Consider the following 19,691-nt stretch of genomic DNA (forward strand, 5'->3'; position numbering starts at 1 on the left):
ACTTTCTAAATTGTTTAAATGTACCCCTAGTTCAGATGATACATTGACAATTTCCATATGAAAGTCACTGAGACCTGCAAGAAGTTTCTATCAGTTGCCAGTGTTAGGAAAGTGGCAGAGCTTTGCTCATATGGTTTTATAAGAGGACCATTGGCATGTGTGAGTGTAGATCATATATCAGGTATGATTCTTTAGACAGTTTACTGATTAAAGAAAAAAAATAATATGTTAAATGAGTAAAGTGTATTCTATAAAGTTAATTTGCAAATTCTAATTTAATTTTTAGATGGGAACGCGAATATACAGCACAATATCTGTGTAAATGAGAAATTCCTCAATGCCTGTACAAATATGGCGGCGGTAAATGAAATGCTGTGATCGCTCTGGATCCCAGCATGCAACCCTCACAGGAAACTGTCATGTCTGCCGGGAAGTTATGAAAAAGTTTACTTTTGACTAGTCAAGAGCTGGTGCTGCCGTAGTAAGAGTTTTCGGTTTTATCTGCATATTTAGTATTTTAGACTCCTCGTATATTTTATTTTTAACCACATACGCGGATTTCTTGGGAGATAAAGGAATGCGTGCATCAGTGACGATAAAACATTGCATTGATATCTTGCATGAAGTCCAGCATTTTTTTTTAAGATAAAAGTCATCGCCTTTAAATGTAGATTTTACGTTGTCAGCAGTGCGCATCTTGTTTTAGGCGTGAGTTATCCTGCCAAAAGAGTTGAACGTGCACAGATCTGCACAAGATTTGACATTTTAGTAAGTTGCAACGAGAAAGACCCTTTCCAAGCTTGTGTTTGTGGATCAATATACCTCAAAATTTAAAGATGATGGAAAATGATTGGATTGATGAAATGCATATTTTAGGTGTTTTCTTTTTTTTTAATTTAACCCTCACTGCTGGTTTGATTACTCGTGTTTTATAACTGAATTATCTCGTTTAAGCGTGCATAAAATGAAACCCTGGAGGACGGAGAGGACATGACGCACGATAACACGGCTCACAGCGGTTGCAGAAGCACAAACACTAACTCCATGTATTTCGGACAGGTCCGTCAACACAATTTAAGCACTTTTGCCGAGACTCCGCGTGTTATATTGTCCTAATGATTAAATTATTGCTGTCGTATACCTCGGTATGAAGGCGGGTGTTGGGTGATTTAAAAAAAAAGTGTGCAGTGGTTAGCATTGCTGCCTGTTCTGGGTGCTGTCTGTGAGGAGTTTGTAGGTAAGCCCCTATTTTGCATGCTTTTCCACTGGGTGCTCTGGTTTCCTCCCGCAGTCCAGAGACATCTTACTGGTGGATTAATTGGTTTCTTCGAACATTGGCCCTGGTGTGAGTGTGTGTGAGCCCTGCAGTGAGCTGGCATTCAGTCTGAGTGTAGCCTTTGTGCCCAATGCTTGCCAGGATAGGCTCTGACTCGCCAGCAACCCTGTATTGAAAGAAGAGGTAACAAAATGGATGGATGGTTTACACATTACTCCAAAAACACATCTTCTGCGAAGCCTAGGGAAATGTCCCAGTGTGTCGTTTTATTTCTGCTGGAGACGAGGACGTCAGCTCTGCGTGTTTTTGATCTCTCCAGTACCAGTACACTGCAGAGGAATACCAAGCTGTCCAGAATGCATTGCGACAGAAGCTGGGACCGGAATACATTAGTACCAGACAGGCTGGAGGGGGACAAAAGGTACGTTTTTTGCTTTCATGTACTGGAGCAGGGTGCATTTTTGACGTGCTGTGCTCTCGTCTCCAGAATAATTTCACTCTCTTTTTGCTTTACTACATACTGCATAACAAACATAAAAATTGACAGAGCCAAGGCTATCTGTACCACATCATACGTTAAAAATACAGAGGTTTCAGAGATGAGAGAGGGTCATTTTGTCCCTGTTGTTCTTCTAGTTATTAGTAACTCATGGACTCCATGAGTTGTCATAAAAGCTGCACCAGGCCAAGAAGCCTGGTAGTATGAAAAAAGGTTAAATTGTGTTAAAGCAGAATGCCTATATATAGATAGAACTGTAGACAGTTAAATGTTATTCCTAAAAGCTGGAGTTCAAGTGGCACAAACACCGAATGAAGGGGGTTTAGATGGAATCAGGGTGGAAGTTCATATACTGTATGTTACATGTGTCTCGAAGTTCATATACTGTATGTTACTGTGAAAAGTAAGCATTAGATACGATGCTTTGCAGGCTTCGTCTAGCTTGGGCCTAGATGTGCAAGGTTGCATGTATTCTGCGTGCAGCCCATTAAAAGTCTTAAAAGGAACATAGGAACAAGTAATAGGTTTATTCCATGCTGAAAAACGAGAAGGAAGAAAACACAACGTTTCAGCCCTGGAGCCTTCTGACAGCTGATTTAACACGAACGAGGTTCTTGTTGTTTTTAGAACATTTTCAAAGAAAAAAAATTTAGCTATTTTTAAAAGCTAACATGCAATCTGGCCAAAACACGACTGAACAATAAAAATGCTTTACTGCAAGAAAACCTATGCCCTAGAAGCACATATGTTGTGCTGTACTGTACAACAAAGTTGAGAAACAGGCGGAGCAGTGGCTCTGTGGCTAAGGATCTGCGCCTGTGGCTGGAAGGTTGCCGGTTCAAATCCTGCGGCCGGCAGAGGAATCCTACTCCGTTGGGCCCCTGAGCAAGGCCCTTAATCCCAGCTGCTCCAGGGGGGCCGTACAATAGCTGACCCTGTGCTCTGACCCCCAGCTTCTCTCCCTGTCTGGGTGTTTCATGGAGAGCAAGCTGGGGTCTGCAAAAAGACACATTCCTCATGCAAGAAATTGTAAAGGGTTAATAAAGTGATGATGATGATGATTAAAATACTAAGATTTGCCTTTTTTGGAACCTCATAGAAAACAAACTGCTAAAATTCAGCCTTGTGATGTTATTAAACACATACATTTGCCTTTAGATTTCCAGGACTTCATTAGAAGGGAAATCTGGCTATTCTTGTTTCATTTCTTGTTACAGGTGTGTTACATTGAAGGCCACAAGGTTATAAGTCTGGCCAATGAGATGTTTGGTTATAACGGATGGTCCCACAGCATCTCTCAGCAGAATATTGGTATGCTACAAACGTTGAGCCTTTCTGATGTGATTTAGAGTATTCATACTTAAGAAATTCCCAATTGCCCTGATGTGAGCTGAGGCCATCAGTCCTGTTTCCTGGAGACCTGGGTTCAAAGCTTTGTTTTTTACCTGCACGCAAAACAGATACATTTGGAAGAAGGAAATCCCTGCATGAAAGTACCGTATATGTGTTATATCCAAGGTCTTTAAATGGACAAGATTGTTTATATATTCTTATTTAATCAGAACCAAAAAACTACATCTGTAAATTGCCAAAAGATAGGTTAGTCTTATGGTTGCTTTTAACACTGGGAAGGCGGACAGCTTAATATAATGCAATAATTACAACTCCGCATGTTAAGTGTCACTGAGCTCTGTTACAGGAGCATGTTTTACAGTTTAGACTTATCTAAATTATTGATTTGTATCTTCTTGAGTCTGTTCTAAGTAATGATGTTGTTGCCTTTTGAGAGTGACATGCAATTTACCTGATCCTGCAAAAAAAAAGCTTCTCTAATGCAAGGCGTACTAGTGAATAATGCTTCTTTTCTGAGGTTTATAATATTAATATGCTTAAAATTAAATGAACAGTATGCGTCCTACCACACGCTATAGAAGAGCTATCTGTGGGTTAGCTTAGTTAACATGGCAAACACAAATCTAAGTAGTTAAAATAATAATAAAGTAAAACAAACTGTACAAGTAGAGTAAAGCAAAAGAAATACTGTAAAATAAAAGCAAAATCTTAAATGTGTTTAGATCATATTGCACTCATGATTGGTTAAATGTAACTTCAGTTAATGTAAGCCTGAAGTTAAATGTGCAACATAGACCTACCTTAAATTCCTATCTCTGCCTTTTTTCAACATTTGTCCTCGAGATTTTTTTAATTGATTTTTCTGTTCTGCAACTTCTTTAGATTTTGTGGACCTCATCAATGGCAAGTTCTACGTTGGGGTTAGCGCGTTTGTGAAAGTTCAGCTCAAGGTAAGGTCTAGAACTGAAACACTTGCTCATGTTAAATTTGCTGTGGTGTTCTTTAACAGGGGTTTAGGTCAATCACATATAAAGAAAAGAAAGGTGATTCAGAAAAGAACCCCAGAGATGTCTGGATTTCAACAGAAATTGCACCTCCTTGAGAAATTGCTTGAAAGGTTTGCAGCGGTTGTTTGGATAAATACTCTCTCTTCAGCAGGTTACACAGTACAGTCAAATTGAAAGATCAGAATTGAGCTCCATTGTGTAGGATCACAGTATTCTGGCTTAACTAAGGAACAAGTAAAGGTTTATTCCATGCTGAAAAGAGAACACGTTTCGGCTGCGGAGCCTTTTTCAGGTGTAAGAGGACCTGAAGATGATGGTGAAGATGTTCTCACACCTGACGAAGGCTCCACAGCCGAAACGTTGTGTTTCTTTTCTTCTCTTTTTAGCATGGAATACACCTTTACCTGTTCCTTTGCAGCCTACGCATGCTGACGCAGCCACCTACTTGAACTTCTTCAACCCACTTAGCCTTCCGCTAAATCTTTTTCAGATCTCTTCATTATTCCTCCCCTCCTCCCTGGGCTCCTTGCCCCCTTATCTCACCAAAACCAGCATTCCATCTCTTCCCAGCGATCTGCTTCAAGACCAGGCTTTCTAACTACCTCCTGTTCTTTCACAGGTGTTGTCGTTATAATATAATTCCTAAAGGATTTAGTCTGAACACCTTTCACTTTGACTCGGACACCACCCAGAGTAATACTCAGAGACTTCTTCAACAAATTTTGAGGAAACTAATGGCTCTCACACCTGAAGAAGGCTCCACAGCATAAACATTGTGTTTCCTTTCTTCTCTTTTCAGCATGGAATAAACCTTTACCTTTTCCTTTGCAGCCTACACATGCTGACGCAGCTCCCTATTTAAACTACATCAACTAACTTTCTCCCTGTTTTGACTTTTTATACTATGTTTTCAGGTCTCTTGACAGAGTCAAGTCAGGATAAACTAGCCTGATGATAACGAGGACTGTTATAGGCTTTAACTATAAGCCACCAGCCATAATACCCTGCCACTCCCAACTGGCAGCCCCACTGACGCTCAGCAAGTGTGAGGCTGGACAGTACCTGGATGAGAGACCTCCTGGGGGAAAACCTAAGGTTGCTGCTGGAAGAGGTGTTAGTGGGATCAGCAGGGGGCGCTCACCCTGTGGTCTATGTGGGTCCTCATGTCCCAGTATAGGGTCACTATACTGTAAAAAGGCGCCGTCCTTCGGATGAGACATAAAACCGAGGGCCTGACTCTCTTTGGTCATTAAAAATCCCAGGGCGTTTCTTGAAAAGAGAAGGGATGTAACCCCGGCGTCTTGTCCAAATTTCCCATTGTCCTTTACCAATCAGGGCCTCCTAATAATCCCCAACTATGAATTGGCTTCATTACTCTGCTCTCCTCCCCACTGAGAGCTGATGTGTGGTGAGTGTTCTGGCACACTATGGCTGCTGTTGCATCATCCAGGTGGGGCTGCACACTGGTGGTGGTGGAGGGGATCCCCATTACCTGTAAAGCGCTTTGAGTGGAGTGTCCAGAAAAGAGCTCTATAAGTGTAAGCAATTATTATTATGATTAACTACTATCTGTTCTTGAAAGATTTTGCATCCAAGACTTTTTAAAATGATTTCCCCAAAGAAAGCCACCTACCAGGGGCAGTGAGAAGATCCTGAGAAGAGCTGTCTCGATCTGCCTTTTCCCTTTGCTGTAGCTGACTGGTACTTTTCCTGCTTCTCCAGGATGGCTGTTTCCATGAGGACGTGGGCTATGGAGTGAGCGAGGGGCTGAAGTCCAAAGCCCTGTCCCTGGAGAAGGCCCGGAAGGAGGCCGTCACCGATGGACTGAAGAGGGCGCTCAAGTAACCTTCACACCCGCCGTCCCTCTAATTCGCCGTCATTGTTTTTCCCTCATTTTAACCCTACATAACCATACATGACCTTGTAGACCTTATAATAATTGCTTACACTTATATAGCGCTTTTCTGGACACTCCACTCAAAGTGCTTTACAGGTAATGGGGACTCCCCTCCAGCACCACCAATGTGCAGCCCCACCTGGATGATGCGACGGCAGCCATAGTGCGCCAGAACGCTCACCACACATCAGCTATCAGTGGGGAGGAGAACAGAGTAATGAAGCCAGTTCATAGATGGGGATTATTAGGAGGCCATGATTGGTAAGGGCCAATGGGAAATTTGGCCAGGACGCCAGGGTTACACCCCTGCTCGTTTCGAGAAACGCCCTGAGATTTTTAATGACCACAGAGAGTCAGGATCTCAGTTTTACGTCTCATCCGAAGGACGGCGCCTGTTTACAGTATAGTGTCCCCGTCGCTATACTAGGGTATAAGGACCCACATAGAACGCAGAGTGAGTGCGGCCCCACTGCTGCCCCCCTGGTGGCCCCACTAACACCTCTTCCAGCAGCAACCTTAGTTTTTCCCCGGAGGTCTCCCATCCAGGTACTGACCAGGCTCACACCTGCTGAGCTTCAGTGGGTTGCCAGTTGTGAGTTGCAGGGTGATATGGCTGCTAAACACCTTGCTAAACACAGCACGCCCTCTCCTCAACATCAGTTAGCAAGTTACCAAGCCTAATAAGACAGATCTTTCCTTCATTGCTCACTGTTCTCCTTAGAGGAGAGGTAGAGGAGTTTGCTGCCATATGTACAAGTCTACGTGTACATTGGAATTCTTAATCGTGCGGATGTCTCAGGACAACTGGTTGTTAAAAACTTTCTGTATATGAAAGTGAGTGAATAAAGAAGCATTAATATTAGTATTACATATTAGTAGTAAAGGAGAGCGTTCCTTGTAAAAGTTTCACACCAAACCTTACGAAATTACGAAAGTAATTTACTCATTTGGGGTGTTACTTGTTTGGCCTGATCTGTGGTTTTGACAGGTATGTAGCAGTGACATTTTCTAGTAGTTAATTTTAATTACAAAAGGCCAGTTCAATTTAAACTTGCTGAAATATGTCAAAAGACATTTTACAGTCCATACCACGTTAAGGTCTGAGCTACCTATTAACTAATAAGGACAAAAGAAACATATGAAGTCAAGACAAGATTACAGTGCACAGATAAGCCTCAACTAGAGTTGAGGAGTTTATTTGCCATATTTACATGTACATTGGAATTCATATTCACTTGGGACGTCCACAGTACAGCAGACAACACCACACAATGTAGGCAGTACATTACACACATAATAAATAATAACAACAGAACAGAATAAGAACAGAACATTGTGGAGAACAATGAATATGTAGTAGTGAGAAAAAAACCATGACAGACCATGTAAAAAGTGTGTAATGCAGATGTGTATTGAGTCTGAGGCCCTGCAGTTAGCTGTTGTTGAGGATGCGCACTGCAGTAGGGTAGAAGCTGGTCTTGAGTCTAGTGGTCCGTGCTTTAACAGTGTGCTACTGCTTGCCAGAGGGTAGGGGGGGGAGACCAGTTTGTGGCCGGGATGGTTGGGATCCTGATTGATGGATTGGGCTTTACTGAGACAGAGGATGGTGTGAATCTCACCGATTGATGGTGAAGCACATCCTATAATCCTCTGTGCCGTTGCCACAACCCTTTGTATAGGTTAGTCTTAATACTTTTGTCATCTGTCCCAACATTACCCACTTATTCACAACCGTTGCACAGTCCTAGTACTGCATTTCACTCATCTTACCCCTTTCTTGACCATGGTTACACACAACATGCTGCCTCTTTCACATCAGTAAGTTACTGATCCTAATAAGACACATTCTCTTTTTTCCTTTATTACTCACTGTTCTACTTATTACCTAGGGTTAATGTAGGTCAAGGAGTTGTTGTTTGAAAAGGCAACAAAACAATTTCTCTGAGGGAAGGGATTAGGAGCATTGCTGCCTTGCAGCGCTGGGGCCCTGGGTTCAATTCTGGACCTGGGGTGCTGTCTGTGTGGAGTTTGTATGTTCTCACTCAGTTTGTGTGGGTTTCCTCTGGGTGGCCTGGTTTCCTCCCACAGTTCAAAAACATTCTGGTAGTGTTAAATGGCTTATGGGACAATTGGCCCTGGTGTCAGTGTGTGTGTCTGTGTGCCAGCCCTGCGAGGGACAGGTGACCCGCCCAGGGTGTACCCTACCCTGTGCCCGTTGCTTGCTGGGATAGGCTCCGGCTCCCCGGGTGACCCTGATTTTCCATTTAAATGGGAATTTCTTTCTTTTCCCGTTGGTGTGACCTCCCTTCACGGACTGATTTCCTTCGCTCGCAGGTGCTTCGGGAATGCCCTGGGAAACTGCATCCTCAACAAGGAGTACCTTATGGCCATCAACAAAATCCCAAAACAGGTGCGCTTTTTGATTGGGCTGGCCTTTTCTGCAGGCAATTACGATGTCCTTCTGCTTCTCCACTCCTCCCATATCCATTCCTGTAGAGTGCATTGGAAATGTCTATTTTTGTGACAGTAGAAGAAAAATAATTCTAATGTTCAAACTGAGTTACAGTTCCAGAGTTCACTTGGGAGCTAGTTACAGAGCCTACAGCACGCTGGTGCCCTTATTTTAATCGGTGCTTTCTTTATCGTGCGGCATCACTCTCAACATCATCACTAGGAGATTATGGTGAGCGTTCCCTGCATTTTAAATTTCACCTTTAAATTTGATTTGATCAGTTATGTATGCTGTACAGTACTACTGTATTTGCTGTATTGCTGTATCCATAATACTTTAAGCTACATACACATATTAATACACTGGGAATACCTGAAGAAGGCTCCACAGCCGAAATGTTGCGTTTCTTTTCTTCACTTTTCAGCATGGAATAAACCTTTACTTGTTCTTTTGCAGCCTGACGCAGCTCCCTACTAATACACTTATGATTATATTATATTGGGTGTTGTGATTATACATGATTTTGGGTACACGCAGTATGTCGGGAAAGCTAACTACCGCGTAAAACACGAGTCTCCTGTACGTGTTTACGGGTGAGGCCATTCCTCCTTCAAGATCTTGAGGTGTATTATTTCCGCCGCCGCTGGTCTGATTTCAGTACCTGTTGTGACTGCGGGGCTGTGTGAGTCGAGCTGCAGCGCTCTTAAGGTTTTTCAGGCTTTAGGCTTCTGTCGGAGGCCGGCTAACAGGAACCTGACCCGTTCGCCTCTGTGTGCCCTGTGCTCCCCCCGGCTCAGCCCTCGCCCCCCCTGGATCCGGCGGAGACGAAGCGCTCGGACCGCGAGCCGCAGGTGGAGGAGGCTCGGTACGGCAGCCTCACCCGGGGAAACCAGCGGAGAGAGGCGGACAGCGAAGCAAAGGCCGGCGCCCCCCACCTGGAGTGGTCAGGACCCCAGGAAAGGCCACCGGAGCCCGGCCTCGGCCAGCAGGAGGCCGAGACAGCGCACAGCGCCTCCAGGTGACGCTAGGAGGATGATAATCTTGTCCATCTCAGTATTCAAATCCAGACTGAAGACCTATTACTTCAGCCTGGCCTACTCGCACCTTATATCATAACTTGCTGTACATGCCATTGTGTGTCTCTGTGTTGGCCCACCAGGTAGATACATCTGTTCTGGCCACACTATCCTAATCTGGTTTCACAGACTTGTGACTCGAATGAACGTATTCTCCGATTCTGAGGTCACCTTTGGCCGGCCTGAACTTTTTCAGTCTTCAGGAGTGCCGGTTTCTTCCTATTGTTGGCTAGTCGTGGCCACAGCAGTTACTGACACTTGCAAAGTCCTTGCAATTTGTCTTAAAGATTGACCTTTGTTTCTTAAAGTAATTATTGACTGTCTTTTTCTCCTTGCTTGCTGAGCACATTTTGCCGTGTTCATTCAGGAATGACAAACCTTTGCCTATGCTCCCTATATTCATAGTAAACGTGGACCCTCGCCTGTTTACCGATAATTGGTGACAAAAGGTAAATGAGGTAACATGCTAGTTAACTGTGAGACCATCTAAAAAAGAGCATTTTAAACTTCTTTAAGTGTTCTAACACCATATTATACACATTTCTGACTTTTAACTAATCTGGGCATCAGACTAAAATCCACTTGCTTTGGGTGTTCATTTTATGGAATGGAAAATGAACATTTTCAATCCAGTTCCCTTAAGATTATAAGTACACGTATCATGTAATTTAATATGAAGTGTTTATAGACAAGTTTATTCAGTTCAAAGCACAGATAATCATGAAACACCTGGTTTCAAGCTGGTGTACTCGTACCTTTGACTGGTACTGTATGCTTCAAAATAACAGATGATTCAGTTGGAGACTTGCCAGGTCATATTAAACTATCCAGCTAAGTCAACCTGGGCATAACATGGGAGTGTGAGATGAATTATGACTTGGCAGGAATGTTATCTCAACCTGTCCGTCTGTTTTGTGGGGGTACAGGACAGTAGAAACTGCAGATGTCCTGGGTTCATCCACTCACCACCCTGATCCCAAGCAGCTGAGGAAACTCAAGCAGCAGCAGCTACAGCAGAGGTTCCGGGAGCAGATGATGGCAAAGAAGACGCAGGAGGAAAAGCAGCTGAGCATGGACGTCACAGCGCCCCCTGGAGGTTACAAGCCTGGCGGTTTCCAGGGTGAGAGGGACAGAGAAAGATGCGGCGGAGATAATGCACTTTTAACCTGTTGAAAGCTTTCAAGGAGTAGTTCAAAGAGAAGGGATCTACATTATGAGTAAGAGCTCTCCAACCTTTAACATTTTCAGCCTGCTGGTTTTTCCAGTGTCACTCACTGATAATTAAAAAGCTTCTTATAACTTGCATAGTTTTGTATGCTTCTTTGAAAAAGCGATACGCCTGAGGTCAAGTGGTTTAAACAGCAGCAGTAATATTCTTTCATTTTGTACTGGTGCCAATGAGGATGTATGACTGAATTGTTGTTTTCAGGCTTGACTGAAAACCTGTGCTGGCTTTGGGGTTGACACAATGCAAGACATTGCTTTTACTTGCTGAAAATCTTGTATTCCGTCATTCTGGTCAGGCTCAGTCAGATAAGTTTGAAATGATCAGACCTGCAACTTTTGTCAGAGTCTGTGACAGCAGCTTTATCACCTCGCAACTCATAGCTGGCAGCCCCACTGAAGCTCAGCAGGTGTGAGCCTGGTCAGTACCTGGATAAGAGACCTCCTGGGAAAAACCAAGGTTAATGCTGGAAGAGGTGTTTGTCAGACCAGTAGGGGGCGCTCACCCAGTGGTCTGCGTGGGTCCTAATGCCCCAGTATAATGACGGGGACACTATACTGTTAAAAAAGGCACTATCCTTCAGTTGAGACCAAGGTTCTAATTAAAACTAAGGTCCTAATTCTCTGTGGTCATTGAAAATCCCAGGGCATTTTTTAAAAAGAGTAGGGTTGTGACCTAGCCAAATTTTCCCCTGGCCTTTACCAATCATGGCCTCCTAATAAACCCCATCTCTGAACTGGCTTCATCACTCAGTTCTCACCACAGAGAGCTGATGTGTGGTGAGTTTTCTGGCAGACTATGGCTGCTGTCGCATCTTTCAAGTGGGTGGTGGTGGAGAGGGGGCCCTATTATTATTATTATTATTATTATTATTATTATTATTATACATTTCCAAAGAAAATGCTCACCTTCTCTCCATCTTAAAATATAGCTCGAATCACTTAAAGAACATACTAGTAATTCCTTATATTAATCTAGTACATTTCACTCTGAAGGATCCTAGAACACATTACATTTTTAGCAGGAAGCCCACTTCATCTTCCACTTAAGGAAAAGATCCACGTGGGAGACTTACAATAGCCAAAGGATCCAGAAACTCCACCACACAAGCAGATCAGATAGAAAAGCCAGAAATTGCTCCCCGTATTTAATTAAGGTAGGCCAGACTATGCAAGCCCAGAGTGGAATTTGGCCAGGACAACTTGATTCTGTCAGCGCCTCTACATATATAAACAATACCTTGGGATCTTTAATGACCGTAGTCAGGATTTAACATCTCATGTTAACATCTCACCAACAGCAAAGCGTTCCCTGTCCCCATCACAGGACAGTGGTCTGGAATTTGTGGTACATATGGCAAGATGTCATTTATTAGCCCACCAGAACAAATTTCAGCAGTAATCCGGTTTTTCCTGGAGTACCTACCAGCCTCAGCCTTTCTTTGCTTCCAAGATCTGAATATCTCAGAATCTACATCTGAGAACATAGCATGGTGTAGGTCCTAAGAGATTTAGGATAGACTCTGGAGGAACAGTTTAGGATCAACCAGTTTTCACATCAGTTAGCCTGGTGTTAGCTGCTGAGCTTTAGACTTGATATCTGGGTGCTGTTCGTCGTTCTCCAGGAAGTGCAATCCCAACAGGCCACAAAGACCCCCAGAGGAGTCACAGCACGCCCCTGAGCAGCCGAGCGAATCCTGCAGAGGAACAGTATCTAACCGGTAAGGAAAGTGCCCTGCACATCTCTCAGCCCTGCCACAAACTTTTTTTTCCCCCAAATCTGACAGAACCTCACAATGGTGTGGAGCTGAGACCTTTTCCTGGCCTAGTTTTTACCATCTTCTCTTAACCACTAAATACAGGTGTCCCATTGCTAGACCTCAGAGAGATTTTGAATTCAATCTGTATGCATCATTTACTAATTAGATTTTGGGGGGGTTTTCAGATGCCAACATGCAGCAAAATGTTTTATTTACCCTTATCCCAGATGACTAAACAATATTGGAAATAATTAAGTGGATATATAATACAAATTCTAGGCAATAAATATACGATAGTGCCACACTGCCTTAAGGCCTATTTAAGTATATGCAATACTGCCATTGGGTTTTAAAATATGTGGAGAGTACCGTGGCTTTTGGAGAGAGAATCTAAATGAAAAGGGAATTCAAATTAAAGTTTGAAGGTTATTCTAATTGACCCGGAGAGGGTATGTGTGAAACCATCGGATGGGGGGTGTGAGGGGTACCGCTGATCGAAGAGGTTGAGGAAGACGGTGTCTCCGAAATCGATAGTAAATCACACCTTTGACAGGTGTCGATCCAGTAGAGAAGAACCTTACTGCAAGTGTGGGAGGTAACAGTTCTTTGAGAAGCCTGATGCACATATGAGCAGAAAACGGTCTCGAGGAGCGAGTGGCTGTTCCGATACCTATTTGTTTTCCTCCCTCTCAATTCAAGGGGGAGCGTGACTGGTGGGTTTGAGGGGGATGGAGAGGGTGAAGAGGAGGAGGTCAGGTGCAGAATGAGCTCGGGGAGGCGCGAGCACACCCAAGATGAGAGGGTCGAATGACACAAGGATGTACAGAAGGAGACGTCAGGGGAAGAGAGCGGAAGATCTGAGTGCAGCCAGTCAGCATAGAAGTGATATAAGTACCTACAGGAGGAGAAGTTAACTTTAAATGTCCATGAGCTGATCAAGCAAGGTTCAAATTATTAGTGGAGTTCATTAACAACGCTCAGTTGGAACAAGAAACCCAAAAGGCACTGAACTCAAAAGGAGCAGGACAGGGAGCGCCTACATTAAGTGGCTGTGCAACGTATCAGCAGTGAAAGGCATCAGATAATGACATAGCAGTGGACGTTTTTGTGTGTTCCTGAATGGTGTTCCTATTGGCCAACTCTAGTGATAGTAATAATTCCTTACACTTATATAGTGCTCTTCTGGACACTCCACTCAAAGAGCTTTACAGGTAATGGGGAATCCCCCCCCTAACACCAGTGTGCAGCCCCACCTAGATGCTGTGACAGCAGCCAGAGAGCACCAGTACACTCACCACACACCAGTTCTCAGTGGGGAGGAGAACAGAGAAAAAAAAGCCAGTTCAGAGGTGGGGATTATTAGGAGGCCATGACTGGTAAAGACCCATGGGAAATTTGGGCAGGATGGTGGGGTTACAACCCTACTCTTTTCAAGAAACGCCCTGGGATTTTTAATGACCACAGAGAGTCAGGACCTCGGTTTTACGTCTCATCTGAAGGACAGAGCCTTTTTACAGTATAGTGTCCCCGTCACTATACTGGGGCATTAGGACCCACACAGACCGCAGGGTGAGCGCCTCCTGCTGGCCCCACTAACACCTCTTCCAGCAGCAACCTTAATTTTTCCCAGGAGGTCTCCCATCCAGGTACCGACCAGGCTCACACCTGTTTAGCTTCAGTGGGTTGCCAGTGGTGAGCTGCAGGGTGATATGGCTGCCGGCAACAGTACTGCTTAATGAAGAACTGTCCTTACTGGTAGATGACCCAGAGCTGTGGAACTTCCCCCTGGATGAGAGCGAGATCATCAGCACCGAAAAGAGCAGCCGGGCTTCTGGTCGCAGCACTCCCACTACGCCGGGTGGGCACCACATGATGACGCGCAGCAAGACCCCCCAGAGACTGCCCTCAGCGAGACCTCCCGTCAGGCCTAATCACATGTTGAGCCCCTCCAGGACCTCCAGTAACCTGCAACAGCCAGGAGCCCAGAGCTTCAACACAGGTATTTTATTTGAGTTTTAAACAGGCTTGGCTTTCAAACTGTGGGCTGAGGGGAGGGAGGGTGCACCAAGCTCACGAGCAGGCTTCACCACAGAGCACTGAGGTGTCTCCAACCACGGAGAAACCCGGCAATCCAGGAAGACTCCCCATCAGTATGGGCAGAGCAAAAACAGAAAAAAAGCGTCGGGATAAACTGTGAAAGTCAGCGACGATCAGCATTCATCGAAAAGGGATTAAAAACATTGCAGGTTCTCTGCAGCTGGGCAGTGCATCAGAACAGCTGCCTTTGACAAGAATAGATCCGCCCATTTGGAGGCACTTGCACTCCGAATTCGCTGACAACAAGCTAAGAGTCTAGAAGTGTTCCTGGGCCAAACCCACAGGGACCTGCGACACACCCTGTGGTACGGGGTGACTCACAACAGACATTTTAACAGGTGGGCAAAGGTGAAACAGATGCTAAGTAGCCAAAAGGTACAAAGTTTAATTACAGTGTGCAGGAACATAAAAAACAACACCAAAACAGAAAATCAAAAACCTAGCTTTTCTTTAAGGTCCTGACTATAGAGACTGAAACGCTCCTGACTTTATTAAGTCCCTGACTATCAAACGTGGCAGCTAAGATGCTTACCAGTTTTTCAAAGTGACCTCTCTCTGAGACTCTTAACAGAACTCTTCCAAAACTCTTAGCTTAGCCAGCCTGGGGACAGCAATTCATATCTCTCTCCATTCTGGGGCATGTGGTCCAGAGGAGAATCTCCATTTTGTCTGTAGTCACTGCCCTCTCACAGTCCTGCAACCTAACAATTTGGGTGCCCCAGGCTTCAGACAGTGTAACTGCCTGGAGTGGAATCAGCCAAGGCAGGCTGTCTAGAAGTTGCTGCAGTCCTGTGAGTGAAGATCTTCCCTCCTGACCTAGTCCAAGGAGCTTAGTAGAAGAACCACCCAGCAAACTGTACTGATGACAGAGAGAGCAGAGAGAGAAGTGAATGGCCCCTCACGAGGCTCTCCTCTCCTGCGTTTTCAAACTGACTGCAGATGAGAGTGTGTAGATGCTGTTCAGAGGGCAGCAGGTCTCTCCTGAACAGCAGGCGGCAGGTCCGATCTGTGGCAGTAGCAGTGGTGCCACTGTGAAGGGGTTTGAGACCTGAAGCCACCCTTGTAAATGGATGTAGAACCCCACATATATGTCATCTGTGTGTATGAGCTCAAATCAGGGTTCCCACGGTCATGGAAATCCTGGAAAAGTTATGGAAGATGAGAAAATATCCATTAAGTTTTGGAAAAGTCATGGAATTGTTTTTAGCTGACCCAGAATGATCATGGCTGTATCATGTAATTTTGTTCGTAAGTTAGCAAACTTTTAAAAAGAGGCTGCGGTGCTGCCATTCAAATTAGTGTCGCGTCAGACCCTCTCGCGGGAATTTTATAGTGAGCCGTAAGCTAGCCTAGCGCCTGTCAAAATGCCGGGTAAATGTGTTTCCAGTGACCTCTGGTTAGCAGATGAAAAATACAAGCTGTGGCTCCAAAGAGATGAAGACCCAGGACGTGCGAGTTGTAAATCCTGCAGGAAAAGACGTTATGAAAAAGGTTTGGAATTTGGGTGGGGAAAAATGAGTGGGAACCCTGTCAAATGTCACTTGGGCGGCAAGTCTTTGCCAAGGGTTGGTAGATCAGCCCCCATGTCCAGGGTGGAGGATACCTGAGGGACCCTCTGGTTCGGGGTATGAATAAATCTGGAGGACACTGCAAATGTCCAGCTGTTCTGCAATGGGATAACTTTACTTCCATCCACGTTCCTTCTGATTCATTTCATGTATTTAAATGATTCGTCTTTCTTGATAGGCGTCCTGGTAATTGCTTTTGTCCCCACTAGAACATTTCTTGTTAAAGGCCATCAGAACTTACACAGCAGTTCTGTCAGTCAACAGCTTCTGATTCTGTTCAGTACGTCGGATTGAGAAGCCCGGGAATTGTTTGAAAGCAAAGGGGACTGTGTAAAGGGCAAATACAATCCGATACACAGTCCCTGGCTCTGTGTCTGCCTTGGCATCCTGTGGGGGTGTGTCCTACCTTGTGCCTGTTGCTTTCTGGATTAGGCCCGAGCTCCCCTGTGACCTTGCGTTGGACGGTAGTAGTAGAGTAGAGCTGTAGGGGAGTTTACTGCCACATGTACATGTCTATTAGAACTCTTCCGCATGCTGATCTGTCTGGACAATCACAGTACAGCAGACGACGCAGTACGACAGACAACACCACAGTGGAGCGGTGGACGTAAGCTGTCAATAAATTCAATTTTTTTCCTCCCCCTCTGTTACAGGCGGACCTCACAGCCCATACAGACAAGGACAGCATATGAAGAAACGGAAACTGGAAACATTGGCATAATGCATATTAAGGTGTACGAATGATTCAGTCCATTAATATATACATTTAATTTTGCATTGTGAAGTCACTGCTGGGTAAAGAACCTGAGATCTTGCTTTAACTAAAACAAGAACGTGCGGGCATCTTTTTACATTGTTCACGTGACATTTTCTAAGTAATCAGCTACCTCCTTTATCTTCTGTCCTTAGAGAGTTCCTCCATAGGTTTGTTGTGAAACAGCTGAGCCCTGCAAACAGCCTATAGTGGCAAAGTGATACACCGGAGATCAGGATGTTCACGAAAGAAGGTTAAGGGATACTGTACAATATGTATAACGCTTTATATACTCAGTCTACTCGAGCTCCATCATTACCTTTTATGGATTTTAAAGTCTATTGAGCCCAATTATTTTAATGAATTAACTTGAGTTCAGTCACATGCTTAGAATAGTCTACACACATGGAGAAGTTTTTGTAATGCAAAGATTTCAGATCTGAACTTTACAGAATTACTCTGTAAGAAATGGAATGTTTTCCTGTTTCTCAAAGAAAGCACCAGTGCATGTTTTGAAAACAACCCATAGTTCCGAAAACAGTGTTGTTATTTTTATATCTAGGCCATTTCAAGGTGTGCAGAGGTATTTTATAATGTTTACATAGAAGGGACACTTTTTGTCATTCTGTTGTTTGAGATGTTTTAAAGACATTTAAGGTTAACTGTATATTTTTATAAATGCTATTGATAAGCCTTAATAAAAATGAAAAATAATCTATTGTGCTTAATACACTCTTTGCCTTATTCGTTGTTTCCCTCCTTTTTTAAAATCAAATTTAAAGAGATTATATCGTTCTGCACAATTTCATACCATAAATAAGAACATAATCGTTGCAGGCAAGAGGAGGGAATTCGGCTCCATTAGTGTGTTTGATTGGGAAGAGATAAGTAATCTGAGAATCTCATCCAGCCGTTTCCTGAAAGAAGCCTGTGTTGGCTTAAACACTGAGAAAAACGGAAATGAACCAATTTTTTCTTTGTTCTTTCGGTATGTGGGAAGATGGACTAAATCAGGCTTGGGCATTCACAGCCAGCAGTTTCTGACCTGGCAGGATGTTACAGCTAAACAGTCCAGCAACGAGCAGTAATGGCCATAATGTTCCTAATGGTTTTTGTTGTGTTGATCACACTGCATTAGAAATTCCTGATTATAAAAATCTTGGGAGATTTAAATGGTCACTGATTGCAGGCCAGATGACCACACAAGGGCCTCAATGACCCAACAGAATGGTGTGAGCAATACAATACTGCAAAAGCCTTTTGGTCATCTTCATCTTCATCGAAACAAAGGTACATTTTTGGTAGCAAAACTCATAACGCCATCTGCTGGTCACTAATTACCACTGCATACAGTAATGTGATATTTCCACAATGTGAAAACTTACGGAGTGTGAGCACAGCCCAAACAACGCTGTTCACATAAACGGAGTTTATTTCTCAATCTGTATTTCAACAAACAGGGCATTAACGCAGTATTAACACGGTGTTTGGAAGTATGATTTACAAATAATCCAGTACTCTTCTCAGCTAATCGGGTGTATTTATGATAATTACAGTCCTGCATTTCTCATTACCTGTTTTTAATTTAGCAAATGTTGCAATCTGCTAAACTCTAGTCATTGCTTATAATGGTACATTTAAACCTTGTAATGATGAAACATCACGACATGTTACTTTGTTTCAGCTCATTCAGTTACTACAAAGTATAACAAACAGTGCCAAAGATAACGGTAGCTACAAGTTTAACTTAAATTCTTTGTGACTATACAGTGTGTACGCTCCTAAGGATATGTGTAAAAACAAATTACATCTCCTAATGTGTTTTAGTTGTCAGAATGTTTTCAGAAGCTTTTGGCAGACGCTACCTTGATAACAAGCAAGTATTTAAAGAGGCTGAGCACATAATCTTGAAGCTGAAAACCATAAAAGGGGTTGCTACAACAAGGAAGAGGAGGAAAGGTTAATCTTAATGTGTGGTTAGGGAAGTCATTTGGGATGTTAACTCACAGGGTAACAGATGGAAGGACTTCACAAAACCGTGTCATCATTAGCATACAAAATCTCCAAGACTACCATTCAATGCTGACCTCATGTATCTGATGTCTGTGGCCAACCTCCATGGTAACATTAAAAGAAAAGACACATATTTGCCTAACGCTAATTGTCTCCCAAGTCAAATGGGGCCACGTGGCTGGATGTTTTCTTACCTGCAGTATGATTAGCAGATTAAAAAAAGAATAGTATCCCTAACTGGAATAGCAGAAATGGTTCGAGTTGGTAGCTGCATCAGCATGCGTAGGCTGCAAAGGAACAAGTAAAGGTTTGTTCCAGGCTGAAAAGAGAAGAAACGAGACACAACGTTTCAGCTGTGGAGCCTTCTTTGGGTCTTCACTTGAAGAAGGCTCCAATGCAATAGACCTTTACTCGTTCCATAGCAGAAATGGATCTGTCCTGCTTTTGGGTTAATCTCTGGCCCTGGTACCCTCGTTAGATCCGAGGGACTGATAGTTTCTAATACTAACCAGCATGTTTTATCCAGAAGATACCAGTCGATGTTACAAAGCTCATGTTCAGTCACAAATGCACCTTACGTTAGGATAACAGTACAAGTCCTGCATCAAGAACAATCACTAAATGGTTTAAGACAGAATAAAGTTCGGGGTTTGTAATTACCTATTGCAGTCTCTGATAGAATGTGTATGGATTGCATTGAGCAACCTGATCACAA

The 19,691-nt window shown here is 43.7% G+C and overlaps 1 protein-coding gene across 4 annotated transcripts; it reads left to right on the forward strand.

Moving 5' to 3' along the window:
• The first annotated feature begins 397 nt into the window (after positions 1-397).
• rad52 (RAD52 homolog, DNA repair protein) lies at positions 398-17,686 on the forward strand. 4 transcript variants are annotated; one of them, XM_088646670.1, is made up of 12 exons: positions 398-481; positions 955-1,059; positions 1,596-1,697; positions 2,993-3,086; positions 4,011-4,078; positions 5,858-5,976; positions 8,367-8,442; positions 9,282-9,502; positions 10,487-10,680; positions 12,410-12,505; positions 14,304-14,543; positions 16,863-17,686. In XM_088646670.1, the coding sequence occupies exons 2-12, from the start codon at positions 991-993 to the stop codon at positions 16,928-16,930; spliced, it is 1,347 nt and encodes a 448-aa protein (XP_088502796.1). In that variant the 5' UTR covers positions 398-481; positions 955-990; the 3' UTR covers positions 16,931-17,686. The 4 variants fall into 4 exon arrangements, with proteins under 4 accessions (XP_088502796.1, XP_088502795.1, XP_088502797.1 ...); XM_088646669.1 differs by having other exon boundaries at positions 432-768; XM_088646671.1 differs by having other exon boundaries at positions 432-708.
• Positions 17,687-19,691: the final 2,005 nt, after the last annotated feature.

This window comes from Lepisosteus platostomus, chromosome 9, assembly GCF_059453375.1.
Source record: "Lepisosteus platostomus isolate fLepPlt1 chromosome 9, fLepPlt1.hap1, whole genome shotgun sequence".
In the NCBI taxonomy this organism is placed as follows: domain Eukaryota; kingdom Metazoa; phylum Chordata; class Actinopteri; order Semionotiformes; family Lepisosteidae; genus Lepisosteus; species Lepisosteus platostomus.

Excerpts from the sequence above, each read along its gene's own strand:
- rad52 (XM_088646670.1), top strand. The coding sequence starts at position 991 with ATGACGCACGATAACACGGCTCACAGCGGTTGCAGAAGCACAAACACT. Across the intron at positions 8,443-9,281 it reads TCAACAAAATCCCAAAACAG|CCCTCGCCCCCCCTGGATCC; the intron begins GTGCGCTTTTTG and ends CCCCCGGCTCAG. Across the intron at positions 10,681-12,409 it reads CAAGCCTGGCGGTTTCCAGG|GAAGTGCAATCCCAACAGGC; the intron begins GTGAGAGGGACA and ends GTCGTTCTCCAG.